The sequence below is a fragment of the Psammomys obesus genome, unplaced genomic scaffold (assembly GCF_907164565.1).
Source record: "Psammomys obesus unplaced genomic scaffold, mPsaObe1.curated_primary_1811, whole genome shotgun sequence".
Lineage (NCBI taxonomy): Eukaryota > Metazoa > Chordata > Mammalia > Rodentia > Muridae > Psammomys > Psammomys obesus.
In genome coordinates, this window is record NW_026595981.1 from 4,029,238 (window position 1) to 4,052,099 (window position 22,862).

Here is a 22,862-nt window from a genome sequence, read left to right on the forward strand (position 1 = left end):
TCCAGAGTAGAGAGAGAAAATAGTAAAATTAACATGGCCAGCAGAATGGACTTGCCATGAGAAGCAGGAGCAGAAAGGTGGAGGAGAAACAGAGAGGAGAGAAATGTAGACAAACAGTGAGCTTAGCTAAAATAGCGTTAGGAGGAGAATGAGTAGCTGGGGGAGGGAAGCTCATGAGCTGGAAAAGTTTAGGGTAGGGAAGGAGGTGTGAGGAGCTGAAAGAGATTCCAGCATGGAATCTGAATGTGTACCAGGCACTTGTGATACTGAGGAAGCCTGGAGGCCAGCATATGCTTTGAAATGCTAATAGGCACCACAGATAGCTTTTGTCCCTCTGCCAGTGATAAGGGAAATGCCTCCTTTTGGTAGGGGGAATTGGCTTCACAAGTTCCTGAGGAATGCTGACTTTTGTTTAACTGCCAAAATTTGGCAAAATGGAATTTCCTTTGGACTTGACAAAACTCATATGGTAAAGGAGAGACTCAAGCCCTGCAAGTTGTCCTCTTACCTCCACACGTGTAGTGTGTACATGTACAGACACACACTGAATAAATGAAAAGCAAACCATTAGTGACATGATATATGTATATGAATATTCATAAAACCCTGGATTTGATTCAAGTGCGATGTCAAAATTCTGTAATCACAACATTGTGGAGGTGGGGGGATCAGAAATTCAAGGTCATCTTAGCTGCATTGAGGCCAGCTTCAACTTTAACTCAGTGTGGAACCCTATCTCTCTCTCTCAGCTCTCTTCTCTAACACACACCCAAAGTAAAAACAAAATAAGGATAGATAGAGAGATGGCTCAGAGGTTAAGAGCATTGGCTGTTCTTCCAGAGGTCCCCAGTTCAATTCCCAGCAACCAGATCTGATGCCCTCTTCTGGCGTGCAGGTACACATGTAGACAGAACATTGTTTATATAATAAAATCTTTAAAACAAAACAAGAAAACCCAAACCTGAATGTATGCAATGTGATGGCAAAGTTCATGTCTTTAACCCAGACCTTTAAAAAAAAAATTGAGTGTTTTGCCTACATGTATGTCTCTGTACCGTCTGTGTGCCTGCCTGGTGCCCAGTTAGGCCAAAAGGCATTGGATCCCAGGAACTAGAGTTATAGCTGTGAGGGTTGTGTGGATGCTGGGAATTGAACCTGGGTCTTCTGTAAGAGCAACACGAGTGCTCTTAGCCACTGAGCCATCTCTCCAGCCTCAAACCTAGAACTAAAAATAGAAAAGAACACTTTCAAAATTAGGAATGAGAAATATAAAAAAATAAATCAATTAGGTTTACATCAGTTGCCTAGGAAAGGTTTATAATATGTTGAACGGGACAAAATGCGACAGTAGCCAGGCATGGTGGCACACACTTTTAATCCCAGCACTGAGGGGGCCAGCTTGGTCTACATAGCAGTTTCCAGGCCACCCAGAGTTGTATGGTGGACTCTATCTCAAATAAAATTTCTCTTAAAAAATATTTTTAAAAAGTTTAAGTCATCTTCCTTGGCTACATAGTGAGTTGAAGGCTAACCTGGAATAGCTGAGACACTCCTTTGTTTTTGTTTTTTAAATAATTCCAATGGTTGGTTGTTGTGACAGGCACCTTTAATTCCAGCACTCAGCAGGCAGAGGCAGGTGGATCTCTGAGTTTGAGGCCAGCCTGCTCTACAGAGTGAGTTCCAGGACAGCCAGGGCTACACAGAAACCATCTCAAAAAAAGAAGGGAAAAGCTTTGGTAACAACCTGTAACCCCTCCATCCCAGCCTCAGCTCCTTAGCAAGATTGTGATAGTAAAAAGAAAGCACTAATTAATCCTAGACATCTCTGTTTAAGCATTGAAGTATCTGTAAGAAAGTCTATATATGTATTAACAAAACTATGTACATTATACCTGTGTTTAAACACAAATGCACATACACTAGGTCATTACATGTGAGTAGACTTATAAGTCTGCCTTTAATTCATTTTTGCATTTTATTGTTTTACTTACCACAACTGTGATTTTGGTACCAAGCTGTTATGTTATTTTCCTTTTTATCTAACCCTCCCTATTCATAATTGCTACTGGGAAAACCTGTCTTTGTATGAGTGTATCTGGGATCTGACATATTAACTGCCACAAGGACTGAGCATCTCACACTTGTGTAATGCAAGCTTTTGCTAAAAGTTACCAGCCTGGATTTTCCTGCTGCCTCCCACTATTTATTTGCTAGGTCTTTTTTGAAAGGACCATAAATACTCCTTGAGATATCTTTTGCTAAACCTTGCTCAATTCGAAGCTCAAGAGCATTCACAGGACTCAAGAGCCAGGATTGTTCAAAAAGTACTTTCTCAGGCTGGAGAGATGGCTCAGAGGTTAAGAGCACTGGCTGCTCTTCGAGAGGTCATGAGTTCAATTCTCAGCGACCACAGGATAGCTTGCAAATTTCTAAAATGAAATTTGGTGCCCTCTTCTGGTGTGTAGGTATACATGGAAACACATTGTACACATAATAAATAAATCTTTAGAAAAAAAGAAAAGTGCTTTCTCTGTGTGGCCTTGGCTGTCTTGGAGCTGTAGAGGAGGAGACTGGCCTTGAGTTCTGAGATTTGCCTGCCCCTACCTCCCAAGGGCTGGGATTAAAGGTCTGTGCCATCACTGCCCCTCAAAAGGTTTTAAAACATGAAATTTTAATATATTTTATTTAACCTGGCATGCCTAAATTTTTCAGTATTAGTAATCCTTAGTAATTCTAAGGATTTTTCCCTTTGAGGTCTGAAATGTGTGCCTTTTATACCTGTATTACATTCCCATTTAAAGAATTCAAAGCTCCATGTAGTCAGTAGGAAGGTACTGAACAGTTCTCAGAACGCATACCCTAAGGCTCCTGCAGTTTCTAATATTTAAGTTCCTTTTCGGTTTGCTGCTTTTCTTCCTACTCTAAAGATATCCAGATTTAGCCGAACGTGGTGGTGGTGCACACCTTTAATCCCAGCACTCAGGAGGCAGAGGCAGGCGACTCTCTGCGAGTTTGAGGCCAACCTGGTCTACAGAGGGAGTCCTGGACAGCCAAGTTTACACAGAGAAACCCTGTCTCAAACAACAAAAGATCCAGATTTGCCTGTAATCTCAGCATTCAAGAGGCTGAGAGTCAGGCAGTGGTGGCACACGCCTTTAATCCCAGCACTTGAGAGGCAGAGGCAGGTGGATCTGTGAGTTTGAAGCTACAGTTTGGTCTACAGAGTGAGTTCCAGGACAGCCAGGGCTACACAGAGAAACACAACAAAACAAAAAGTTAATAAGGCTTATCATACAGAACAGTACATGGCAGCTATTACTCTAGTAATCTTGTTGCAGCTTCCGAGGTTAGACAAAAGAAAAGCCCAGACATTCTGAAGAGGCATTACCTGAAGGCAGAAGTTGGGCACTTAGGGACTCTCTCAGGCCGTTATGACACTCGCACCTAGGCCTAGACAGCCCAATCCTGAGTGAAGTGCGGTTCCCTCGGTTACTGAGGGAAAGGAGCCAGGGCACAGAATTCCTTGACTTTGCAGCTGCCTGCAGAGTCAATTACCAGAAGACACAGACCCTCCTGAACCCCAGGTGGAGGCGTTAGGCTAAGCGCACCGAAGCCGCTGGGGGCGTGGCGAGCGAGGTCACGCCCACCGGGACGCACTGCGGCCCCGCATCCAATCCGGAAGCGCGTATTGGGTTCAAATAGAGGCGGCGGGTGAATGTGGCGCGTTCAACTTGGTCAGAAAAGTGCTCGACTTGAAGATGTGGAGGGTGAAAACACTGAATCTCGGTTTGTCGCCTTCGCCCCAACCGGTGAGGAGAGAACTCCTGCGGACAGAGTGCTACCAGGGCGGGGCGCCGGCTGGGCGAAGGCCGGTGACGTCCGAGTCCACCCAAGCGGGGCGGCGGGAGGCTTTGTTGGCCCCGAGGCTTTGCCGTTGCAGGAAAACACTTCCGGAGGGAGGAGGGGCGCGCTTAGCTGAGCCCAAGTTTCCTCACACTCGCTTTCTCTCTCTCAGGGAAAACCAGTGATGAGAACTCCTCTCCGAGAGCTTAAACTGCAGCCCGAGGCCGTCACCAATTCAGGGAAAGGACCCCCCATGTTCTCCTCGCTGACCTCAACCCTGCAAAAGCTGGAGCAGGAGGTGAGATTCACCCAGGCAGCTTTACGGCTGGGCTGTTTGCCAGGCTGAGTGCTCAGAGGAATAAAGGGCCAAGGCTGGAACGTAATTAATAACGATAATGAAGCCTTCTACTTCTGTGACATCCATTTACAGCTATTCAGGCCAACAGAGAGGTGCCCTGGGGTGGTTAAAACGAATCCACTGAGAACCCGCACCTCTATTTAGCTGTTGGTTTTTATTACCTCTTTTCCCGTTTGACCTTTACCACATTCCTGAGAAATTCTTACACTGGCTCGTTTATGGAGAGAGGTTTGTTTGATACAAGAGTGAGACAGAGTCTCTCCATCCTCCGAGATAGTTAGAATTTTCCTGTAGCCAGTACTTTAAACACCTTGAAGAATTGCCTATACCGAGCTGTACTTTAGTCAGGAGTATTTTCTATTATTATTATTTGTTGCTGTTATTGTTGCTGTTGTTGACCTTCCTGCTAGGATGGAAGGGAAGGGCATCCTAAAAGACATGGGAACCCAGGAACTACACAGCTCTGAGAGGAGGCCTCAGTGGAGGCATTGCAGCTACCGGGGAGGGTATTCCCAGCTGCGCTCCACTCCACTTTTTTTGATCCTTCTCTTCATTGCTTCTTCATGCCAGGCAGCAAATCTCTCTCTTTTTAAAAAGATTTATTATTTATATATTATTCTGCCTGCAGGCCAGAAGAGGCCATGGGATCTCATTGTAGATGGGTCTGAGCCACCATGTGGTTGCTGGGAATTGAACTTGAGACCTTTGGAAGATTGGCCAGTGCTCTTAACCTCTGAGCCATCTCTCCAGCCCGAAGCAAATCTCTTAAGAGAGATTTATTAGAGGGATGAATCCAGGAGTGGCTGCCTCTGCTTCTGTGAGAAGACAGCAGGGAACTGAGCAGACATAGCCTTTATATTGGATTCCTTAGTATGGAGGAGCTTTCTAGGCAGAGATTTCCACAGCAACAATTGGTGAAATTTCAAGTCTCGAGCTTGGGCTGCTCAGGGATTGGTAGGGTTTTGTTCAGTTTTCACCTAAAATTAGGATAACCTGGGATGGGTCCTATTGAGGGGCTGGAAATGACCTCTGTGACAGTTGCAGAGGCTGGAAATAATGTGACAGTTAGGTCTGGGGAAGAGGCCTGTCTGCTGAAGCTCTCAGGCAGGTGCCTGGCCACTTTACTGCCTTAAGGGTTTACAAAGTATGCAAAATTTACAAAGTTTATAAGGGAGTCCACTGCAGGGAGGCCTTTCCCTGCAGCTTGAGTCAGCCAACACAGACTGGAGAGGAGGTGCTGCCCCTGTAGACAATTCCAGCTGAGGAGTGTCACCTCTCTAATAGGAGCTGCCTTTTTGACAGGACCCACCATTTTGACTGCTCCTGTGGCAGTGTAGACTGGACCTGGAAGGAGGCGCTCTGACAGCTTTTGGGGGGAGGGCCTGCTTTGGCTGCTCAGGGACTGTAATTATTATTTTAGTTTTTTGAGACAGGCCAACTCACTCTATTGACCATGCTGGCCTCAAACTTAGAGATCTGCCTGCCTCAGCCTCTTAAGTGCTAGGATTAAAGGCGTGGGCCACCACCAGGCTGGCACCCCTGAGCATTCCCTGAGTCACTGTGGCATAACTCTGGATTCTGAGAGCACTTAAAAATCCCCATCCTCTATTTGGGCCCTCCTACCATATCTCTTAGATGTAGGATGGCGTTAGAAAAGGACATGGCAAGGTCATATTCAATCTAAAGTCTCCCATTGACATGAATAGATATGCTTGGTCTGTTGATACTATGGTGGGAGTCCCTACATGTGTATGGGATGCATAAGGATCCAGTGGCTTCCAGCCTTTTCCCACTGGTGGTTCTGTGTAGTGACCAGCAAGGCTTAGCTAACTTCTTACTCAGAAAAGATAATAAGGACTCTTGGGTTTTTTTGTCTGAGTTTGGGTATTATGATGTACCACAGTTATATGTTGAGGGTTGAACTAACTGTGTTCATCGACTATTTTTGTTTCTTTTGGCAGGAAAGTCTCAACAGCTCATCTCCAGTGGCTTTTATCAGTTTAGAGAACTCATCTCCAGTGAATTTTAACAATACTGAAAACAACTTCCTTTCAGAACAGTTCAGCCATCCTTCAAAGTACATAGACACTTGTCAGCATGAATCAGATCCAACGCCTGAAAGCAACTCTGCTCTCCATTTATCTGGGAGAGCAGTGGAAACAATGGATGACTTTGTAGTGGAACCAATTGATGAACGTATACTTAATACCATGGTTCTTTTACCCTTTCCACTAGGGCAGCAGCAAGACCTGCTACCCAAGGCTCACTTAGACACCACAGCAGAGGTGACACCTTGTGTGGAAGACAGCTTTACCGAAGTTGTTGCTGTCAGGCCTGAGGATCCTACATTTCAGGATCCTCCATTGAAAGATAGTAATACTGAAGCTGCACCTGAGGACTTAGTACCTTCTGAAAATGGCTTGAATTCCTCTGTGGCTTGGCTTTCTCCTTCAACTATCTTGACCAAAACCTTCCCTGTTGATCATGTAGATCCAGGAGAGGAAACAGTAGAGAACAGAGTTATACAGGAAATAGAAAAGAGTGTTCCCACATTCTCTGAGGAGGTTGAACTGGGAGATCAAGCAGTTGATACAAATACAGAAGATATCCCATCCTCATATCTGGCATCAGGTCTAGTAGAAATGGGACCCCAGGAAGTTCCAGGCCCAACAGAAGATGCTGATAGGATTCCTGGCTTAGATTCAGAGACTTGGATGTCCCCATTGGCTTGGCTTGAAAAAGGTGTAAATATGTCAGTCATGCTTCAAAATCTCTGCCAGAGATTATCCTTTCCTAGTTCTATACTTCAGGATGCTGCCGTTGGCAATACACCACTCTCCACTTGTTCTGTGGGAACTTCCTTTACTCCTCCAGCACCACCGAAAGTAGATGCCAAAGATAGTACTTCAGAGACAGAACGCCTCCTCTTGGGGTAAGTGTCCCCTCCAAGCTTGTGCCTCTGGATCTCAACACTCTGGACCTGCCACTTGCATCTTTTCCCCTTCCTGTTTTTGCTTCTTTTCCTGTGGTAGCTGCGGTCCTCCGGATCTGACTGCCTTGTCCCGACACGACTTAGAAGAGAACCTGTTGAATTCCATTGTCTTGCTGGAAGCTCTTTCCCACCAGCTACAAGCTTGGAAGAGCCAGCTGACTGTCCCTCACCAGGAAGCTCAAGACAGTGGCACTCAGACTGACAGCTCTCCTTGTGGGGTAAGAAGCTTCCTCAGAGAGCATGGAGGATCCCGATGGGCCTTCTGCCTCAGAAATTAAGCTGAGAAGCTGCCAGAGGGAAAAAGACAATGCCTTAATCACAGGCTCAGTCATAGAATATCTGTGAAAACTGAGCTGTTAAGCCAGGTATGGTGGAACTTGTGTATAATCCCAGGATTTAGAAGGCTGAGGCATGAGGACCTCAAATTCAAGGCCAGCCTGCCCTATACAGAGAGTTTGAGGCTAGCCTGTCTTTTTAAAACAGCTAAAGATTGCTAGTCCTCTCAATCAATCAATCTCTCACTCGCTCTCATACATACACACACACACACACACACACACACTCATGTTCAGGCAGTTCGGTTGAGTCAGTGAGTTGAGAGGCAGTGAAGAAGAGTTTGTGACAATTCAGTTTGTGGAATTTGGAGGCAGTTTTTACCAGGTGGCACATGCCTTTAATTATAAAAGTAACTTTTATTTGCCTGATGTAATTGTTGTCTTGGAGGTTGACTGCCCCTGTCTGCTAACCTAGGCCTAGTCCTAGAAGATTCTAGCCTTGGTACAACCTTACCTAGGCCTAGAATGGTTTTTTGCCTCTGAGACTTATTGCTGAATAAGCTTACCCTTTCTGGTTCTTTTTGAGCTCTTCTGGCTCTTTCTCATTCTCTGGCTTGTTCTGTCTTCACCTGTGTTGAGCTTGTCTCTTTAACCTGTCTTTGAAAAACTCTCCTGGTAAAAACTGCCTCCGAATTCCACAAACTGAACTGTCACAAACTCTTCACTGCCTCTCAACTCACTGACTCAACCGAACTGCCTAAACATGAATGTGTATGTGTGTATGTGTATGAGAGCGAGTGAGAAATCGATTGATTGATTGATTGATTGATTGATTGATTGATTGATTGAAAGGACCACAACACCTTGAGGCCAGAGGCCATCTTTTGGGAGTTGGTTCTCTTCATTGTCAGCGTTGTCAGTTGTGGGGATAGGACTGGAGTTGACAGGATTGCATGGCCATCTTGCTAGCCTCTCATTAAACATTTCTGATGAAAGTTCACTAAGATTTTTGGCATATATCCCCAAAGGAGTTTCTAGTCTTGGGTGACATGCCATAGTTATTCTTGTTATTTAGCAAAAGGATTTTTAGTATTGTTAGAATGGAAAAGTCATGAATTTTGCTGAATCATGTTCTACTGTGGGAATTTTAGTAATCTGCATTCAGGAGAGAAGCTTCATCTGTTGACTGCAAATAAATTCACTGGCTGTATTTAGGATTAGAATTAGGATCAAAATTAGAATACTATTTCAAGAAAATGCATGGGACTGGAAATGATTATCCTAAGTGAAATAAGCCAGACTCAGATAAATAATGCATGCTTTCTCTCCTATACAGATACTAGATTTTAGTGTTGTATGTGTTTTTGAAGGTCATAAAACTAGAGGGGATCATGAAAAGGAAATGAATAAAGGGAGAGAAAAAAAAACAAAGCAAAAGTAATGATATACATGTGACAGTGAAGGAGGAGGGAGGCCTAGGGAGAGGGAAGGGGCAGCATCAGAGGAAACGAAGTATGACAAACAGTGCTGGGAGCTGCAGAGATGTTCCAGCACTTAGGAGCACTTGCCGAACTTTCAGAGGGCCTTTGTTTAGGTGCCAGCACTCATGTGGTGCCTCAAACCATCCTTAATTCCAGTTCTAGGGGATTTGAAGCCCTTTTCTAACCTCTCTAAGCATCAGGTGTGCATAAACATAACACTCATACACATAAAAACTAAAAAAAATATATTTAAAAATTCACAATGAAACCTATTGCTTTGTACACTCATTAAAAATAAAATAAAAAATAAGCAGAGTGGTGGCATACCCCAGCACCTGGGAAGCAGAGGCACATGGATCTCTTGAGTTTGAGGCCAACATGGTCTACAGAGAGAGTCCAGAACAGCTAGGGCTCTGTTACACAGAGAAACCTAGTCTCAAAATACCCAAAACACAAACAAACAAAACCCCACACAACAACAACAAAAAGAAATTAAAAGCAAGGTACAGTGGCACACACCTCTAATCCTAGCACTTGGGAGTCCGAGTCAGGCAGATTTCTGTGAATTTGAGAACAGCCTGGTCTACACAGTGAGGATATGTAGGACCTCACAGAGACTCTGTCTCAAAACAAAAAAGCAAAACTAGGAAATTTAAAAAGGAGTTGTAATGTCATGGTGATCAACAATCCAAACAAGCAGTCGCACACATAAATAAAAGTGTTTTTTAAAAAAATTTAGCCAGGAACAAAAGCAAAACCAAAAAATTCTACTTTGACGGTATGAGAGGAAATTATTTCTTTTAAGATGTGTTGTTTTCCTGAAAATCTATTTTTCATGTGCCTTTTGAGACTAGAGGTGTCAGATCCTTTGGAGCAGGAGTCACAGGTGTTTCTCAGCTGTCCAGTGTGGGTGCTGGGAATCAAACTTGGGTAAGAAGAAAGGAATTTAAGGACCAGTGTTCTACAAGTGCCTGTAATCCTAGCACTTGGGAAGAGTAGGAAGATCAGGAGTTCAAGCCCTTCCTCAGCTACACATGAACTAAGCGCCAACCTGAGCTTCGGGAGAGCTTGATTTTTGTTGTTTTTTGGTTTTTGCTGCTGTAAGATAGTGATGAAGAGCACTGTCCTAGCAGGCTCTTGATGTGGCATCACAGGCATAGGAAGAAAGAGAATAGTGTTGGAGAAAGGATGGAGAGTCTCAGCATGAGGCTGCAGTAACAGTAGTGACTGTCTTGGAAGAGATGGTGCCCCAAACCCTCTCTTCAGTTGCAGTTACTCTCAGCGTAACTTCACTCCCCCATTTCCCTCCCGAATCTGGAAACCACAGACTCCTTGTTTCTCTAGCTGGCCTGTTTCTCTCTTGAAATTTCTTTGTATCTTTTTTCTTGTCCTTGGCCTCATTTCATGTCCTTAGATCTGCCCTCTATCCTTTTCCTCTGAAGCTGCCAGGTCCTTTGGGAGGCCACCGAAGCAGAACCAGAGAAAGGAAATGACATCCCTTCAGCCATTTGCCATCACTGTGCATATCCTTACTGCTTGGCTGCCTCCTCACATTAATCTCATCACCTGCCTCACTGCCCCGCTCTGAGCGGTGTGTGTGGCCTACCCAGGACTGTGGGGTCCTTCCCACATGATGTCCTAGATAATGCTCTTAGTTGCTGAGGCATCTTTCTGACAACTAGTGTTTTTTATTTTTTAATTAGTATACACTGGTTTCATCATGGCATTTTAAAACAATGTTTTTGTTGATCTTTCCTGCCCTTTTTCTCTGTCTCCCTCCTTTCTTGTACCCTTCAACCCACCTCCCATTACCTTTCCACTAAAAAGCTCCATCCTTTCAGACTGGAGATACATGACTCAGTGGCTGAGCACTTGCCTCCTTTGACACAGTACAGCAGAAAAATTTTAAAAGGGGGAGGGGTGAGCAGGAAAGTTGGCTCAGTGTTAAAAGCTCCTCCTGTACTTCCAAATGACCCAACTATGATTTTAGCACCCACATGGCAAGTCACAACTGCCTTTAATTCCAGGGATCCAACACCCTCTTTTGGCCTCCATGGACACCATGCACACATGTGCTGCCTAGACATACATGTAGACAAAACACGTCTATATGTAATTTTAAAAAAGTTTTTTTACATTTGAAAAGCAAACTTTTTACTCCTGTGTGTGTGTGTGCATGGGTGCTCCAGTGCACATATGTGTAGAAGTCAGGGATCTAAGTTGTCAGTCCTCAGGCGTCTCCTATGTTTTTGTTTAGACAGAGGCCTGGAACTTTGTCACACAGGCCAGACTGAACTGGCCCTTGAGCTTCCAGGGCTCTGTCAGTCTCCACCTTCCATCTCACCATCACTGAGATTGCAGGCACACACCACCACTGCATCTGTATTCCCCCAGTCCCCCCAGGGTAACAGCTTTGGCTGTCCTGGAACTCAGAGATCCTCCTGTGCCTGCTTCCTGCGTGCTGGGATTAAAGGTGTGTGCTATCACATCCAGCTTTTAAAATAAGATTAATTATTTTATTTGTATGTGTGTGTGTGCTTGAGTACACACCATATGTATACAAGCTCCTGCAGAGGCCAGAAGAAAGCATTTGGTCAACTGGAACTGGAGTTCCAGTGCTAGGCGCCAAACCCCGGTCTGAGGGACTAACCCTGTGTTTTTTGAAAGGTAACGAGTACTCCCAAACACTGAGCCGTATCTCTAGCCCCATCCCAGCTTTTTACATGGGTTCCAAGTACATCCTCTGTTTGTAAGGCAAGCACTTTCCTATGTATCCGGCCCCATCTAGGTTCTTCCTTCTCACTTGGCTTCATCTGGTTATGAACTAATGTTTCTATCTCATGAATGGTTCTTGTAACTTACTGGCATGAAGCCACATTAGAGGCTGCTGGTGTATGTTATCCATCTAAAAAGAGCAATTATTTTTTTGGCTAGGTCACTAAGACACCTCAGCATCTTTGGGACAGCAAGGAGATTAGACAGGCCCTTCAGCAAGCCAGGAATGCCATGGTAAGTTATTGACTGAATTTATACCACTTCTGGGGGCACTTGTGAAGATAAAAATTGGAGGATCCTGGTTGGTTAGCAGATGGTGATACTTAGCTGTGGCAGTGAAGGGAACATTCCAAACCTTTTATCAAGAATGTCTCACTTCTTCCGGAAGTTGCTTTCCCAGGCGGCCTTCCTAGTCATGTGGTCTTTGTGACTTCTACCATGGCGTATCGTGGCCAGGGCCAGAAGGTGCAGAAGGTGATGGTGCAGCCCATTAACCTCATCTTCAGCCACTTGCAAAATAGATCTCGAATTCAGGTGTGGCTGTATGAGCAAGTGAATGTGTGGATGGAGGGCTGTATTATTGGCTTTGATGAGTACATGAACCTTGTATTAGATGATGCAGAAGAGATTCATGATTCAAAGTCAAGAAAACAACTGAGTCGGATTATGCTAAAAGGAGATAATATTACTCTGCTCCAAAGTGTGTCCAACTAGAAATGGTCAAACACGGGAGAAGTTGCGATTGGAAATCCAGTTTTTAAAGACATTTTTTGTGCTGAGAACAGTCTGAGACTTTTATTTGTATTGTTTTATTGTTTTAGTGCCCCTTACCACTAACAATAAATGCTGTGAGATTGTTTTTGTTACAAAAAAAAAAAAAAAAAAAAAAAAAAAAAGAAGAAGAAGAAGAAGAATGTCTCATTTGCTGGGCGTGGTGGCACACGTCTTTAATCCCAGCACACAGGAGGCAGAGGCAGGTGGATCTGTGAGACCAGCCTGGTCTACAAATTGAGTCCAAGACAGCCAGGGCTACACAGAGAAACCCTGTCTCATAAAACTAAAACGGAAAAGAGAGAGAGAGAGAGAATGTCTCATAATTAGAAATTTGGAATTAGAGGGTCAATGGCTTTTCCCCCGCAGTGTTTCTTCATCTTGCTTAATGAGTTTATCTGCTCTAACCTTGCTGCCTTCCCCTCTACAGCAGTCATGGATGCTAGTCTCAAGAGAACTGATACCCTTGCTTCACCTGTCCCTGGCACACATGAGCGAAGACAGAATGACAGTGAGTCAGGAGGTAAGCATTGTGATAGTGTGACTGCAAGCCCGGAAGAAGGCGCAGGACAGCATCTCATTCTTCCTTGTAGTCTCAGCGTGCAGAGACCCTGGTTTCCTCCTGTTCTCATGTACTGAAGAAACTGAAGGCGAAGCTTCAGAGCCTTAGAACAGAAAGAGAGGAGGCAAGGCACAGAGAGGAAATGGCCCTTAAAGGCAAAGATTCGGTAAGGACTGCACTTGAAGGTTCTGTAGGAATGACTTGAGACATAGAACTGCCTGCCTTGGGGAAATGAAGAGCTTCTGAGGTCTCTATGGTTGTGGCCTTCTGTGCCATTTCTTCTGTTATACACCATGTCCTTGCAACCTTTTCCCTAAAAGGCAGAGGCAGTACTGGAGGCTTTTCGTGCGCATGCCAGCCAGCGCATCAGCCAACTGGAACAGGATTTGACATCTATGAGGGAGTTCAAAGGCCTTCTACAGGAAGCCCAGACCCAATTGGTAATTGTGTTTTCCTTTTTGAGACAGGATCTCACTGTATAGTTGAGAAGTTGCTAAGTAGACCAGGCTGGCATTGAATCACAAGAGATCTGCCTCCTGGGCACTGGGATTAAAGGTGTGTGCCACCATTCCCAACGCAACTTGTAATTTAAGGGCATTTTTGTTCTTGGGGCACCGAGAAGATGGTCACATATTCCCACTTAGCTGCCTCCATAAACCTTCCCTTCCAGACAGGGCTCCACACAGAGCAAGAGGAGCTGACTCAGCAGACAGTGAGTCTAACTTGTGCTTTACAGCAGGACTGGACATCAGTCCAACTGGATGTGAGTATTTGGGGACATCACACCATTCCCTTAGAGGCAGTTTCCCATCCTTGAATGTGCTCTGCTCTACTTTGGTAGTACGGGACGTGGGCAGCTTTGCTGAGTCGGTCTCTAGAACTCACCAAGAAACTCACAACCAAGAGCCGGCAGGCCCTTCAGGAACGTGACACTGCAGTTGAGGAAAAGAAGCAGGTAACTTGGAGTGGGCGCTGCTTGGGCCTGCTTTCTCTCACTTTGCCTAGCTGTAAGATGGTGGGAGCCCAGGTGTTTCCTTTGATCCCAAAACCTTCTCTTCAGTAATTTGTCTTGTCTCTACTTGTTCCTGGGGATCAGCTTCATTTTCTACAATGTTGCTGTTCTGGAAGTTTCCTCTGTTATCCATAGGAAATGCTTCACTGAATTCTGGGGTTCCTGACTCAGTAGGAAATAAATTGTCTTTTCTAGATTTCGAAGGAACTGGAACAAGTCTCTGCCTATTTAGAGGACTGTAAAGGCCAAATAGAACAACTGAAGTTGGAAAATAGTCACCTCACTGCAGGTGTGTGTGTGTGTGTGTGTGTGTGTGTGTGTGTGTGTGCATGTGTGCATGCAAGTGCACAGACAGTTAACCTGCTTGTCTTCTGGCAGGAGAGTAAGGAGGTGCTATGAAAAACTTGATCTGGGGCAAGTGTGTGTGTGTGTGTGTGTGTGTGTGTGTGGTAGTGGTGCCCCGGCTTATCACATGGTGTCATTAGGATACGTTTGATCTAGATCTCTGGGCTCAGCAGCAGATTCTGACTAGCACAGACAGCCAACTAAAGGAGCTACAGGGTCAGCATTCCTGTTGTGTTCAGGACCTGGCCATGAAGGAGGAGTTGCTGTGTCAACTTACCCAGAGCAACAAGGAACAGGCTGCTCAGTGAGTTCCTGTCGGGTAATTGTGACAATAGTGACCCATCATGGAGGTCTGAATGGGATCTAATAGATGGTCTTTGGCAGATGGCAAAAGGAAGAAATGGAACTAAAACACACCCAAGCAGAACTGCAGCATCAGCAGGCAGTACTGGCTAAGGAAGTACAGGACCTGAAGGAGACCCTGGAGGTAGGCAGCTCAGCTTGGAGCAAGGGGCAGATGAACCTCAGGAGTGTGACCTGTGCCTGCTGGGGTTGTGATGAAGTTGAGACTGAACTGGAGGAAGCCTCTGTCCCAGGCTCCAAAGTTCTTTCTCCATTCTTCCTCCTTCCCTTCATCCTTCCCTCCATTATTCCTTCCTTCCATCCATCCATCCTTCCTTCCATCCACCCCTCTTCTTCCTTCCTTCTCCTATCTTTCCAGTTTGCTGATCAAGAGAGTCAGGTTGTGCACTTGGAGCTGGGCCAGATGGAAAGTCAGTTGAAGGCGACACTGGAAGTGCTCCGGGAACGCAGCCTGCAGTGTGAGAACCTCAAGGACACGGTGGAGAACCTGAGGTAAGAGTGCTGCTTCCCACAGTGCTTCTGTTTCCCACCAGCCCTTCCAGAAGCCAGAGTCTCCCTGAAGAGAACCATGGGAGTATCGAGCCTTTCTCTCTTTCTCTTTCTCCTAGAATATGGGGAATCTGGGAGAAGTGTTCAGAGTAAGTACCTGATCTTTGCTCACCTTCGGGCTCCTGCATTTCAGGGCTGAGCTGGCCAGCACAGTAGCAAAGCATGAGAAACAGGCCCTGGAGAAGACACAGAAGCATTCCCGAGAGCTGTGGCTGCTGATGGAGCAGCTCCACAGTGTCACCCTCTTCTTACAGGCAAAACTAAGGGAGAACAAGGTAGGACATGGGGTGTCCATTCCACACCACTGTCTTCCTTTACCTTTTCCTGTTTAGTTCTGAGAACTGAGCTTAGGGCCTCACATACAACAAGCAGCCAGCCAGCCACTGAGCCTTATTCCTGTTTCCCAGTTGCATCTTTCTTATAGAGAGTAGACTTTTTCTTTTTAAGATTTAGTTATCTATTTATGGTTATGTTACATGTGTGCAGGTGCCTGTGGGGGCCAGAAGAGGGAGTCATATCCCCTGGAACTGGAGTTACTGGCTATTGTGAAATATTCATGTGGGTGCTAGCAACTGAATAAACTAGGTCTTCTGGGAGAGCAGAAAGCATTCCTAACTGCTGAGCTACTACCTCTCCAGCCTTTCCAGCAGACTTCCTAAAAAGTCCACTCTTGCTTCATACTGTGATGATCAATGATTTTGTTACCCTCAAGAACTCTTTAGCCTGTCACTTAAACCTTCTTCTGCCGTTCAAAGAGAAGCCTTTTGCTCTAATTATGCTGCTTATGTTGGCATATTTTCTTATCTATTTTGTTTGGGTTCTTATACCTATCACCCTTCCAACCCTTACTCCATCCTAATCCCTTGCAACCTCCCAATACTGGTAGGACAGAAAGGAGGTTAGAGGGGAAAAGGGGTTGTAGACCTCTATAGAGGCTACTTCCTGCTGATTAGGGATGTAGAGTTCTTTGAGGCAAGTCCAGTCTTCATCTTCAGAATATCCAGCCGTCTAGCAATCCAGCAATAGCAAATGTAGCAGCAGGATACAGCAGCAGCAGTGGGGCCAACAGCAGGGGAAGGACAACACAGGCCCTTTCGGGGCTCTCCCACTTGTACCCTCTCAGAGGCCCCAGCATTAAACTCTCTGCAGCTGGCAACAGGTCACACCACTGCTAGTGCATGAGGCAAGTCATAATCACCTGCTGTGAAGCAGCCTCTTACCCCACACCTGGGATTAAAACAAAAACATTTTCATATAGCATAACTGGGTTGTTGAAGTAACCAAAAATCTTACTACCTGCCTATACACACATCTTGTTCCTGGCCTCCAGATGTTTCTATACCTATTCTCTTCTGTTTTCTATGGCAATCCTTTCTTCTTTTCTATGAAAATCCTCCCAAAATCACCTTCCTGGAGAATGTTTGAGATCACACAGGCTCCATGGTTCTGACACTTGCTTTCCTTAGGTACTTGTATTAACTTTCTTTGGGTATCCGTGTTTAAAGAAAGAAATGTAGCCTTGCTTTTTTGGTTTCTCCATGGTATATGCTAAACAATAAATCTGTTGATAGTCAGCATTTAGAATTAATTAGATTATTCAACAGTTAAGAGGTACAGCCAAGATCCTGTTCTCCAGCAGGGGTTGAGCACTGAAAATAATGGGAAAACAGGCAGTTGTAAAGTTGTCACTGTGACGTATGAGCTGTGTGGACTACCGTGGGAACTTAAAAGGAAGGCCATTTTTACCTCTGAGAGTTAGGATGTCTTCTCAAAGCAAGTGGCTGACCCCAGCAGTAGAGGTTTTGAAGTTTATAGGAAAGGGCAGGCATGTAAGAAAGCCCACCATCCAGAGGTAGCATGAAAATGATATATAGAAAGTTATACACAAAATTATGTGTCCTTTTTTTGTAGTGTCTAACTCAGCAAGACTTGGTTGATTTTTGAGATTATAGCATGAACAAGCAAGGCCTTGCTTATAGAGACTGTGGCTGTTTGGGGCATGGGAAGAGAATTTTTATAATTAGAGTGTAGGAAGTAAATGGGCTAGAGATAAGTCCGGAAAAGTAGATGGGCCATGTTCTGAAGATGTGAACTAGTAACGCTAGGTATGGCGGGCTACGGAGGAGGAGATGGGTTGAATGAACCCAGCCAATACTTAGGATTTGAGGTTGGAGAGATGGCTCCATTGGTAAAGTGTTTGTCATGCAATCAAGAGGATAGGAACTGGGCTCACCAAAACCCACATAAGTGCTGGCAAGCAAGACTAACAGTATTTGTGAACTCTTAATTAAGAGAGACCTTGGGTAAAGAATAGAGTAGAAGGCTGGAGAGATGGCTCGGCATTTAAGAGCACTGTCTGCTCTTCCAGAGGTCCTGAGTTCAATTCCTGGCAACCACATGGTGGCTCACAACCATCTATAATGGGATCAGATGTCCTCTTCTGGCATGCAGGTATACATGCAGAAAGAGTACTCATATATTTGAAATAAATAAATAAATCTCTTTTTTTAAAAGTTCCTTAAAAAAAAAAAAAAGAACAGAGTAGAAGAACAAATTCCTGTCATCAAGCCAGTGGTGGTGGTGGTGGTGGTGGTGGCGGCGACATACGCCTTTAATTCCAGTACTTGGGAGGCAGAGGCAGGTGGATATGTGAGTTCAAGACTAGCCTGGGGCTGGAGAGATGGCTCAGAGGTTAAGAGCACTGGCTATATATCCAAAGGCCCTGAGTTCAATTCCCAGCAACCACATGGTGGCTCATAACCATCTATAATGTGATCTGGTGCCACCTTCTGGCATTCAGGCACACATGCAGGCAGAATACTGTATAAATAATAAATAAAATATTAGGGGAAAAAAAAAGACTAGCCTGGTCTACAAATCAAATCCAGAACAGACAGAGCTATACAGAGAAACCCTATCTCACAAAACAAACAAACAACAACAACAACAAAAGGCAAAGGATGTAGAGGTAACTGAACTTGATGACTCTTGTAGAATTAGGAGTGACTGACTGATGATCATAAAATTATTAGAAAGTGACACTGCCTCTAGAACTGGCCTGGCAAACTTTTCCCATATCATAAATGTTTCACCTTTGTGGGCCACATAGCTGTCTCAATTACTCAGCTCTGCCCTGCAGCTCAGGAGCAGCCACTGACGGTACTGAAGGAATGAGTCCTCCTGAAACATTGCAAAAGCCATTGGCAAGCCACAATCTGCTTCTCCAATGATCTAGAACTGTAAATACTGAACTGGGAACAGATTTTTGAGAAAGAAAAAAAAAAAACAGAAAATGGTGGACTTAGCTTTATACACACTAGTTTTTAATGTGGAACATGCTGGTAAATTTTTTTCATAAGTCTTTTTCTTTGGGCCCAGAGACTGGAAAAAATCAAGTTGAGTGAAAGAGATTGAAAAGTCATTCATGTGGAAATGATGGTCTGAAGAGAATGTTTTTGTAGTGTTCTAGAAGCAAAATATTCAGGGTGGAGATAGAGTTAAAAAAGGGGGCTGTGGACTGAACCCCAAGCAGGTATGTGAAGTTCAAAATTTAAGGAAAGACTTGTGAATTGTGGATAGCGACATCCTTAAAGGTCTGTCCATGGAAGAAGGTCTTAATCCAAGGTCATGATTTACAATGAAAAGTTTCCAGAGCTGGAGAGATGGCACAGAAGTTAAGAGCTCTGTTTGCTCTTCCTGAGTTCAAGTCCCAGCAACCACATGATGGCTCACAACCATCTATAATGAGATCTGGTGCCCTCTTTGGCACGCAGGCACACATGCAGGCAGAATACTGCATACACAATAAATAAATAAATGTAAAAAAAAAAAGTTTCTAAAAGTGCCTAATAATCACTGTCAAACAGGCCCAGTAAAGTAAGAGCCAGGAAGTACCCATTGTATTTGAAAGTAAGGACACCAGGCTTGGAGAAATGGTTCAGTGGTTAAGAGCACGTACTGTTCTTGCAGAAGACCTGGGTTCAATTCCCAGCAATTGCATATGGCAGCTTACAACTGCCTGCACATCCACCTTCAGGGGATCTGACATCCCTCTGTCCTCACTCATATACACAGATACACATACACATAAATAAATAATAAAAAATGTTTCTTAAAGAGAATGTTTAAAAAAAAAAAAAAAAAAAGAAGGTAAAGGTGCCAGTGGTGAACACTGACAAGAACTTTGTCTGCCAAGTCATACATAGTGAAGTAAGAATTATAGGCCTTTGCCTGCCTTCCTCCCTCCTCATTAAATATAAGAGAAAGGACAGTGGTAGCTATAAGATTTAAAGTTTTTTGTTGTTTTTTTAAGTTCTTGTAGCAGGAGAGGCTAACACAGAAGCATACTCAGGGAAAGGCACTGATGGGAAGCTGGAAAGGGACCCAGCAGTCGGAGTGGGAAAGCTCTTCCAGCTCACTCTGGAAGAGTTGGGGCACCTCAGAGCTCAGGAAAGCACCCTAAAAACATCAAACAGCCGGTCAGTTTTTTCTCCTTTGTCCTTAGGCCGAATCAGAGATCATTCTGCCCAGCACAGGCTGTGCTCCAACTCAGGAACACCCTCTGCCTGACGATAGTGCCATTTCAGAACAGGTCCTGACAGCAGCAGCAGATGAAGGTTAATGACCTTGGGTCTAAGGGAGGGAAAAGTGATCTGGTACTGATCTCAGCTGGTACGGATGCACACTGCTAGACACTGTCTAATCTGCTTCCTCTGTAGCAGATCCCTGGTTGGGTCACCAGAAAGATCCTTTCTATGGTTGTGGTTTTTGTTTTTGTTTAGAGGCAGGGTCTCATGTAGCTTAGGACGGCTTTGGATTTCTATGTGGCTGAACATGTGTGGTTTGTTTTTGTCTTAGCATCAGAACCAGCTCCTGCACCACTGCTTGGAAGTGATAAGAGTGCTTTCACCCGAGTAGCCTCAACAGCTTCCCTTCAGCCTACAGGTTAGGATGGGCTCCAGGGACCATGCCTCATTTCTCAAAGAATCTGGTAGTGAGGAACAAAGACAAAAGCAGTAAGAAGTGCTTTGCTCTAAAAACCTCAATTCTGCTTGGGCTCATTTCTGTCTTTTGGGATCTGTAATGTTCCGGATATTTAAACCTTGTGGGTGGGGAAGATAAAGTTGTGGAAATGGCGGTTGTGTATCCCGTCCTTATAGGCAGAAGGGCTGTATGTCTATCTAGGACTTTCTCTTTCAGAGACCCCAGACCTGGAGAAGAGCCTGGGAGAAATGAGTACTATGTTACAGGAGCTCCAGAGCCTATGTTCCCTGCTGCAAGAGTCTAAAGAAGAAACTGTCGGGGTCCTGCAGAGAAAAATGTGAGTGTTGTACAGTGTGAGTGGTGGTAGTGATAAGACTATCCCTCATGCCAAGGGCAGAGTACAAGAATGATGCCAGATTCTTCCCTCCCAAAGCTCTGAACTGCAGACTAGACTACAGGCCCAAGAAGAAGAGCATCAGGAAGTCCAGAAGGCAAAGGAAGCAGACATAGAAAAGCTGAACCAGGCCTTGTGCTTGTGCTACAAGGTGAAGGAGGGACCTTAAAGTGGGGCAATAAAGAACTGGGGCAGCTCCACCGGCCCACTGGGACCCGCTTTCTAGCAATCTAGGTAGTGGGGGGATTTCCAACTACTGCCCTAGTTTGCCCTTTTGGGGTCAGACATTTTCATATCTGAGACTCAGCTCTGGGTTGCCCTGTCTTCTCCAAGCAGATGAAGTAGAGCTCTGAAACTAAGGTGTGCCATGCTTAACTTGGTCCTGAATAAGAAGTGGATTGACAGGGACTAGTCCCCAGAGCTGAGCATGGCTCAGACATTCTGTCCCGCCTTCTTGCAAAGGCTGAAAAGAATTTAACCTTTCCTTAGTTAAATTCCTTAGAACTTAACCTTTTCTTCACAGAATGAAAAGGAGCTCCAGGAAGTGATACAGAAGCAGAACGAGAAGATCCTGGGGCAGATAGACAAGAGTGGCGAGCTCATAGTATGTTACCCATGATGTGATGGTGGGCCTTCTGCTTCTCCCACGTGATGGAGGAAGGAGAGACAGGATCCCTGGATGCTGTTGGGTTACCTCTGCTCTTGTTCTCAGAGTCTCAGGGAGGAGGTGACCCAGCTCACACATTCACTTCGGCATGCAGAGACAGAGACTAAAGTGCTCCAGGAAGCCCTGGAAGGCCAGCTAGATGGAAGTTGTCAGCTGATGGCCACTAACTGGATCCAGGAAAAAGTGTCTCTCTCACAGGAGGTAAGTCAGTGTTAACAAAGGATCTGTGCAAATAATGGGGACCCAGGCTGTGCCCCTATTAATGTGGGCATGTTTATAGGTGGACAAGCTGAGGGCCATGTTCCTGGAGATGAAAAATGAGAATGCGAAGCTGGTGGTCAAGTATCAGAGCCATGTAAGGATTTGTGTTTTCTTCTACCAAAAGCAAGCACCCTGCCATTGCCTCTGTCTTTAGCTATGCTCTTCTTTTTTTTCCCTCCGAGACAAGGTTTCTTTGTGTAGCCTTGGCTGACCTGGATTCCATTTGTAGACCTGGCTGGCCTCGAACTCACAAAGTTCTGCCTCCCTGAGTGTTGGGATTACAGGCGCGCGCCACCGCATTAGCTAGCTGTGCTCTTTTAAGTTAGGGTTTATGAAACCTATTTGCATTTTAGAGGAACATCCTGGAGGAGAACCTTCGGCGCTCTGACACAGAGCTAAAGAAGCTCGATGACACTATTCAGCATATCTATGAGGTAAAAGTGAGGGAGGTACTGAGGAACCACAGCTCTGGTTCTCAGCCTGTGTGACTTCTTAACAATGGCTTCTGTTTTCTCTCCTCCAGGCTAATGATTCAGAATTGTTTTCTCTACCTCTTCCCAGATTCTGCTTTCTGTCCCAGAGGTGGTAAAGAGTTGCAAGGAGCTACAAGGCCTGTTAGACTTTCTAAGCTAAGAAAGTGAAAATAGTGTGATGTAGTGGTATGCACCTGTAACTCCAGCTACTCCGGAGGCCGAAGCAGGAGGGTTGCTTCATCGCAGGAGTTCAGGACTAGCATGGACAATACGCCAAGAAACTGAAAGCTGATTCCACTTCACTCCTGTTTCCTTCAAGATCTCTTTCTGCAATAGTAGGACCGACTGGCATAGAGCCAACCATGTTTTATGCTATTTAAATAAAGTATATTTAATGTAGTCCTTCCAGTCTACTGAATCTTATTTTGGGGGTAGAAGTGGGCAGATGAAGTCAGGGGGCAGCTCAGCCCTGCAGCCTAGGCACCCGTCACCATCTCCTGCTGCAACTAGAGCCAGGGCTGTCTGCTTTTCTTTGCTTGATTCTCTTGCTACCACAAAAAATGGGCAGTGGACTGCCTGTTCCCTGGATCACTGCCTGGAGGGAACAGAAAAGACTCCATTCACTTTCCCCATCCCCCTATGTGGCAGGCACTGGTAAATATGGGGCAGAGAACAGAAACTCAATTTCATTATTCCATGCCTTGAACTGGAGCACCCTGATAGGTAGGCCTCTGTCCCAACCTGCTGATCATTTAGAT

The 22,862-nt window shown here is 45.1% G+C and overlaps 2 protein-coding genes across 2 annotated transcripts; both read left to right on the forward strand.

The window, feature by feature from the left end:
* Positions 1–2,947: 2,947 nt before the first annotated feature.
* Spag5 (sperm associated antigen 5) lies at positions 2,948–22,485 on the forward strand. Its single transcript, XM_055620003.1, has 24 exons — positions 2,948–3,809; positions 4,016–4,141; positions 6,163–7,133; positions 7,234–7,411; positions 11,884–11,958; positions 12,926–13,018; positions 13,089–13,223; positions 13,378–13,497; positions 13,728–13,820; positions 13,899–14,012; positions 14,265–14,358; positions 14,571–14,718; positions 14,799–14,901; positions 15,136–15,269; positions 15,460–15,601; positions 19,831–19,942; positions 20,184–20,270; positions 20,526–20,646; positions 20,743–20,854; positions 21,227–21,307; positions 21,416–21,571; positions 21,651–21,725; positions 21,985–22,065; positions 22,193–22,485. Exons 1-24 carry the CDS (start codon positions 3,759–3,761, stop codon positions 22,262–22,264), a joined length of 3,474 nt encoding a protein of 1,157 aa, XP_055475978.1. The 5' UTR covers positions 2,948–3,758; the 3' UTR covers positions 22,265–22,485.
* On the forward strand, positions 12,147–12,439 carry LOC129686207 (small nuclear ribonucleoprotein E-like). Its single transcript, XM_055620005.1, has one exon. The coding sequence runs from the start codon at positions 12,163–12,165 to the stop codon at positions 12,436–12,438; it is 276 nt and encodes a 91-aa protein (XP_055475980.1). The 5' UTR covers positions 12,147–12,162; the 3' UTR covers position 12,439.
* Positions 22,486–22,862: the final 377 nt, after the last annotated feature.